This window comes from Nestor notabilis, unplaced genomic scaffold, assembly GCF_000696875.1.
Source record: "Nestor notabilis isolate BGI_N333 unplaced genomic scaffold, ASM69687v1 scaffold22861, whole genome shotgun sequence".
NCBI lineage: Eukaryota > Metazoa > Chordata > Aves > Psittaciformes > Psittacidae > Nestor > Nestor notabilis.
In genome coordinates, this window is record NW_009915554.1 from 1 (window position 1) to 7,002 (window position 7,002).

The following is a 7,002-nucleotide window of genomic DNA, read 5'->3' on the forward strand; positions in this document are numbered from 1 at the left end:
ATATAAAATGAAATGGATATAAGTATATTGATATTGATAGTCAAAAATTGACATTTTAACATTATTGAAGGATTTGGGCCTATTCAACATTTCAATTTAAAGACATAAAGCAGGCAAACTGCTTATAGATTCATTATGGTTGAAGATAACTACACATCCCCATCCAACTTTATTCTCCTGGGCTTCACAAACCAGGAAGACCTGCAGGTGATGTGCTTTGTCTTATTCCTTGCCATCTATGTGGTCACCCTCATAGGAAATTTGGGAGTCATTGCGTTAATCAGAATGGATTCGTGCCTACACACCCCCATGTACTTTTTCCTAAGCCACTTGTCTCTCCTGGATGTCTGCTACTCCTCTACCATCATCCCTCAAGCCTTGATGAATGTTCTAGTGGAGAAGAAGGTGATTTCCTTCGTTAGGTGTGCCACTCAGCTCTTCTCCTTTGCAACCTGTGCCACCACCGAGTGCTATATTCTGGCTGCTATGGCTTATGATCGCTACATGGCCATTTGTAACCCTCTGGTCTACTCCACGGTCATGTCCCGGAGGCTTTTCATTGGGATGTTGGCTGGTGCCTACTCAGCTGGGGTGATCAGCTCCACCATACACACGGTTTCCATATTTCGTCTCCCGTTCTGTCGGTCCAAGACGATCAAGCACTTCTTCTGTGATGGACCACCACTGCTGGCCCTCTCCTGCTCTGACACCCATGCCATCGAGTTGATGGTATCTGCCGTGGTGGGGTTCAATGTACTGAGCCCCACATTCTTCATCCTGGTCTCCTACTTATCGATCCTCTCCACTGTCATGCGGATGCGCTCTGTGGCCGGTCGGCACAAAGCCTTCTCCACTTGTGCCTCTCACTTTGTCTCCATTGCTTTGTACTATGGCAGCTCCCTCTTCATGTACGTGCGCCCTGGCTCCAGACAGGCCTCAGAGCATGATGAGGTGGTATCTATGCTGTACTCTGTGGCTGTCCCCATGCTGAACCCACTCATCTACAGCCTAAGAAATGCAGATATGAAGAATGCCATGAGGAAAGCAAAAAGTAGAGTCCTCTCCTCTTTGTCCATCCATGGTTCCTAGTCAGCTGAAACAAGAGGGCTATGCTGCCATGGTGAGGAGGGTTAGATATTGCACCTTCCAGAAGGATGGCTGGACATAGCACCTTCAAGAAGGATGGTTGGGTATTACACCTTCAAGGATGGTTGGACATAGCACCTTCAAGAAGCAGGGATTAAATACACCTGGAAGCAGGACACTGGAAAACATGCTTCTCCTTAAACCAAGGTTACATGCTGTGCTGGGATGGACAGGACTTTGCCCACACGCAGTCTGAGACCTGACAGTGACTGTACTGGGCAGAAAGTTGTTGTCCAAAATGATTGTTTTTTAAATATGACTTGAAATAAATACTTTTTATTACTTAAATCTCATTAAAAATAATAATAAACTTTATTTCAGGCTTCAGAAAGCAAAAGGAAGAATGCAGGTGGTGGCATCAAATCAGCTGCTGTCTGATCTCTCATGTTTTATATTAACATATTTTAAATGACCTCTGGTATTAAGAGGACATTAACTGGTATTTCCAGGATTTTCAGCTCCAGACCACAAAGTTCGGTCATGTGAAATGTCAGAGGGGAGACTGAGATGAGCTCTGAGGCAGAAGCTCTTCCCTGGGAGGGTGCTGAGGCGCTGGCACAGGGTGCCCAGAGAAGCTGTGGCTGCCCCATCCCTGGCAGTGTTCAAGGCCAGGCTGGACACAGGGGCTTGGAGCAACCTGCTCTAGTGGAAGGTGTCCCTGCCCATGGCAGGGGTTGGAACTGGAGGAGCTTTAAGGTCCCTTCAACACAAGCCAAGCTGGGATTCTATGAAATAAAGCTGTGACAGTCTGAGGGTCATCAAAGCCCTTGTGGTAAATGGGGACAAGTCATATCTGAGTCTCTGCTCTGCTGGGAATTTAAGTAGGGGTGTAAGGACCCTGACTGCTGGTGGGAGGGAGGATTTGGGCTCTTCCTCTCCCCTGAACAGCCAAGGTGCTGGTGGTCTGGGTCGCCTGATGAAGGTGATGGAGTAAGTGCAGTACCAAACTGTCTGCCTCTGGGACTTCAAGCTGTGTTATTCACCCTGCAGATGCACACCCAGGTATTCTTAATGGCTTATTTTGCCTGCATGTAGTTCTTTTAAATAATCTAGAATTAGATATTTTTATTTTCTCCTAAATTTGAATGAGGATTATTCCCCCTGCCCCAGTTATGTTGCTTTTCCCACTTCAAAAGCCTTGGTTTTAGCCCAGGACCCAATGGGGAAGACAGACATTCAAAACCATGGGGAAATCCTTTTCTACCCTCCTCCAGTTTATCTAAAGGACTAACAGTCTGGTGCCTTCCAACAGAAAACCAGGTTTGCATCTAAAACATCTAAAGCCACCTATATACTTCTTGCTTCCCCACACTTTCATAGCTTGGTTTTCTCTTTCATTTCCCCATCCTTTGTGTTTTCTAAATGGCTGCATCAATGTTATCATTTAATGTTTGTCCTAAGGGTTTTCTAATGTCTCTTCATCTAGGAGAACCTTTCAGGAGATGCTAGCACTCAGGATTCATCAGAACAACACTGGTAAATCTGAGTTCATCCTGTTATACCCTCAAAGAGCTGTGTAGAACGATGCTCTTGAGTGAACTGTTGTGGAATCACTAGTAAAGTATATGGAGAGAAATCTATCTACTAGAAAGGACTCCATGTGGCCACCTCAAACCACTCACACAGAATGGTTGTGTTTCAGCTCCGTCGTGTTTTCTTTCAGCTCCCTTCAATGCAATGTTAGATGATCCCTGTGGTAGTAAAGGGCTTCCTCAGGGAAAGACTGAAAGAAAGAGGTATGTGATAAATGGATAAATACAAAGCAAACTGCCCTGGATCTGTCTCCCTGAGTAGGTCTCTGCAGCAGAACAGGTCTTGGAGGTTTGGGGCAGCCAGATAGAGTTTGGGGAGGAGGAATTGAAAGGTTATTTTGCTGATCAAGTCAAAACAGTTCTCAGATGGAGGAGAGTCCTTTGGGAGCACAGTTTGCACAACACAAACTTCTGACGTAAATGCCTGATCTAGGATAAAATCCCTCCACCAGCCAGCCTGGAGCATCCTGCTGCCGAGCATCTCTCCTTCGGCCCCTCGGATGGGCTCCAAAGGGAGCTGCAGGCGCCGCAGCCACCAGCACCTTCTCTTTGAATCGAGCAGGTACGAAAGGGTTTGATGGGTCCAGTTTGACCCTGGTTGTGCTGCCTTTTACATGCTTGATGGTGTGTTTAATTTCAGTCTTCATCAGGGACTGTAGGGATAGGACAAGGGGTGATGGGTTTAAACTGAAACAGGGGAAGTTCAGGTTGGAGATAAGGCAGAAGCTCTTCCCTGTGAGGGTGCTGAGGCGCTGGCACAGGGTGCCCAGAGAAGCTGTGGCTGCCCCATCCCTGGCAGTGTTGTGACTCAACTGATTTATGTCTTTATCTGTTTGTAAACTTCATATTGCAAACCCCCACATTCGTATTGATTGATGCCTGAAAAAACTGCACCAGGCCCTTTTTGTGGGAGCTGGGCTGGCTGCACCAAGCTTAATTTCACGTTATAGTAGTAATGTTTTACTTTCTGCATTCAAATGATCAATTAACAAACCTAAACCTAATCAATACTTGTGGGGTTTTTATATGGTTGAACAGGAGCCAGGTTGCTGAGTCAATATTGAGATGAGAAGAAAATTCAGATTAAAAGCTTCTGCTCTGTCAAGTCCTGCAGCACGGGCTCCATCTCTACTTGGCAGGATTATAGATGTTTTACTATTTAAAATTAATTATTTAATATTTAATGATTTAAATATTTAGCAAGTTCTTAAGCTGGAAGCTGTTTTAAGCTATGAATGATCGTCCTTTCCAGGGCTCCAAGTTCATGTCTGAGCTCGTCTCCACAGGTCACCTCTATAGGATGGAGATGTGCACCTCTAGGACCCCATCAGTTTAATCCCAGTGATGAAGCTGTTGTCAGTAGAGACGAACATGTGCTCAAGGTATGAGATGTCCAGATGAAGCTACAACTACATCTCCATTCCCAGGTGATGCTGAACAAGAAGATCTGAGGTTGGTAAAGTAAAAGGAGTAGCACTGGGACTTAATGACCCTCCTGTGCTCTCTTCAGCTTTCTGTGGTTTTTTGCTTCATATTATTTTCGGGGATGGATGCTGGTTTGTGGCCTGGATACACAGGTTCAGCTGCATTTATAGAAACCCCATCCATGTTCTCCAAGAGCATCCAGAGAGACCTTAGAGCATCTTCCAGTGCCTAAAGGGGCTCCAGAAAACCTGGAGAGGGGCTTTGGACAAGGGATGGAGGGACAGGACAAGGGCAATGGCTTGAACCTGCCAGAGGGGAGATTGAGATGAGCTCTTGGGCAGAAGCTCTTCCCTGTGAGGGTGCTGAGGCGCTGGCACAGGGTGCCCAGAGAAGCTGTGGCTGCCCCATCCCTGGCAGTGTTCAAGGCCACGTTGGACACAGGGGCTTGGAGCAACCTGCTCTAGTGGAAGGTGTCCCTGCCCGGGGCAGGGGTTGGAGCTGGAGGAGCTTCAAGCTCCCTACATCACAAACCAGTCTGTGACAACCCATGGCGTGAACAGAAGTGCTCTTGCAGGGGGTAGGAGGTTTGCTTCAAAAATCCCCACATACCTGACCCCATCTACAACTGACCTAGAGATACTTCAGCAGTGATGTAGCCATCTGTAGACCGATCTTCCACCAGATAACACATCTGCAGAGGGACTGAATGGGGGAGATAAGAATATCCAAGCTAAAGCCTTAAAATTTTGGTTTATATATGGTGTAATTTGTATTTTAACACCCTTTGGTGGATATTTGGGTTGGTCGGAGGAAACTCACTGCAAACACAGCAAAGTTCTGCTGGAGTCAAGACCATGGCTCCCCCCTAACCTCATGCAGGGGGGTTTTCTTCAAAATGCAGATAAACTTAGAATTTAAACCAAAACCCATTTCAAGTGACTGGCTCTGTTGTGATGAAAAGGCTGCACCAGAACTAATGAAGCTACAGAAGAGCACTGACTCAGTCTGGAAATTACAAAGAGAGAGGGGAAATCCTTAAAACTCCCAGAAATCAGTGGTGAGAATACAAAATCTTCTCTGTTTTCCACATTTTGGAATGCATTTGTTTGATTTCATTGTCTTACACTGGATAGACATCATATTTCTCAGTGTATCATTAGTGCAGTGTATATGAATCATGGTAGAACTATTCTCTTTTCATTTCAGGCTGTGAAATGAGCTCCTTCACCTCCTTGTCTTCAGAGCTTGGGCTAAAGACAGAAATACACCATTAAAAATACACCATTTTCTATTGCATTTACTTTATGGATTAAGCTCTGATTAAACTTCCACATTATTTCTCTCTCAGGGATGTATTTCACTGCTTCCTTTGATTTCAATCCAAATCCATCAACTCATAGAAATGACGGATGGAGGAAACCTCACTGTTGTGTCCAGCTTCATCCTCTTGGGCTTCTCTGATGCCCCAGAGCTACAAACCACCATCTTCACAATCTTCTTATCTCTGTATGTTTTAATGGTGCTGGGGAACCTGATGGTGATCCTGCTGATCAACAGCGACCCCCAGCTCCAGATCCCCATGTACTTCTTCCTGACTCACTTATCTTTCATGGATTTTTGCCTTTCCTCTGCTATCATCCCAAAAGCTCTGGAGACCTTCCTGCTGGGGAGAAGCCACATCTCCTTTTGGGGTTGCTTTGCCCAGATGTATATTTTCCTGGCTCTGGTTGTCTGTGAGTGCTTCCTCCTGGGGGTGATGGCTTACGACCGGTACACAGCTGTGTGCAAGCCCCTGTTCTACACCACCACCATGTCCAGGGCACGTTGTTATGGCATGATGGTGCTGGTGTACACCATCGGGTTCCTCACGTCCCTGGTGCACGTCGTGCTGGCGGGGAGGTTGTCCTTCTGCCAGGCCAGGAGCATCAACCACTTCTTCTGTGATCTGCCCACCCTCCTGCAGCTCTCCTGCTCAGACACAAGCACAAATGAGGTCTTGCAGGTTTGCTGTGCTGGGTTCAACATCATGGGCTCTGTGCTGATGATCCTGGTGTCCTACACCTACATCCTCCACACCGTCCTGCAGATCCCTTTGGCCAGGAGGAGGCTGAAGGTCTTCTCTACCTGCACCTCCCACTTGGCTGCCATCACCATCTTCTATGTGCCTGGGTTCCTCACTTATATCCAACCTCATGAGGCATCCTCATGGGATCAGGCGAAGCTGGTGTCGGTGTGTTACACCATCCTGACCCCCACCCTCAACCCCCTCATCTACAGCGTGAGGAACAAAGAGGTGAAGGGGGCTCTCAGGAGGCTGTGGGAGAGAAAGCTGGTTCCGTATCTATCCAGGTTTTAAAAGCACATTTGGAGCTTTTCAGTACTTTGGAGGTAAGGAAGGAAAATGTGGACTATGTGGTCATGGAATTGATCATTAATGGCCGGTTTTGGTCATTATTGGTCACTACTGGTCATTAATACAGCTAAAGAGATCACACAGCAAGTGCAGGATATGGAGAAGCAACACAATGAATGGTTGTCTTCAAACAGCTTCAGGTGGTTTTAATCGTGGCTTGAGCCTTCAATAATTCATCCAAATACTTGTCAGCTCTTTCCTAGCAAGACTGAATCAGCATGGTTTGTGGTGGTTTGTGTCTGAATTGTGTTAAATGAAAGTAGTGCCCACAAAAGGGGGCTCAGCCTGGAGGTAACGCAGTGACCACTGTCTCCATTGCCTGCTTGGGAAGCATTTTCTCAATGAAGAACTGAAGGAGGGACAAGAGGGTTTGATGCAGCTCTGGTGTCTCCAACATAAGGACACGGAGCTGCTGGAGCAAGTCCAGAGGAGGCCATGAGGATGCTCAGGGGCTGGGGAAGACCCTGGATTGGTGCAGGGTGCGAA

General features: G+C 46.8%; 2 protein-coding genes across 2 annotated transcripts; both read left to right on the forward strand.

Annotated features, from left to right (window-relative positions):
* The first annotated feature begins 135 nt into the window (after window positions 1-135).
* LOC104413274 (olfactory receptor 1086-like) lies at window positions 136-1,089 on the forward strand. The gene has a single exon (XM_010024210.1). It carries the CDS (start codon window positions 136-138, stop codon window positions 1,087-1,089), a length of 954 nt encoding a protein of 317 aa, XP_010022512.1.
* A 4,416-nt stretch (window positions 1,090-5,505) lies between these two features.
* On the forward strand, window positions 5,506-6,459 carry LOC104413275 (olfactory receptor 8I2-like). Its single transcript, XM_010024211.1, has one exon. It carries the CDS (start codon window positions 5,506-5,508, stop codon window positions 6,457-6,459), a length of 954 nt encoding a protein of 317 aa, XP_010022513.1.
* The last annotated feature ends 543 nt before the right edge of the window (window positions 6,460-7,002 follow it).

Excerpts from the sequence above, each read along its gene's own strand:
- LOC104413274 (XM_010024210.1), top strand. The coding sequence starts at position 136 with ATGGTTGAAGATAACTACACATCCCCATCCAACTTTATTCTCCTGGGC.
- LOC104413275 (XM_010024211.1), top strand. The coding sequence starts at position 5,506 with ATGACGGATGGAGGAAACCTCACTGTTGTGTCCAGCTTCATCCTCTTG.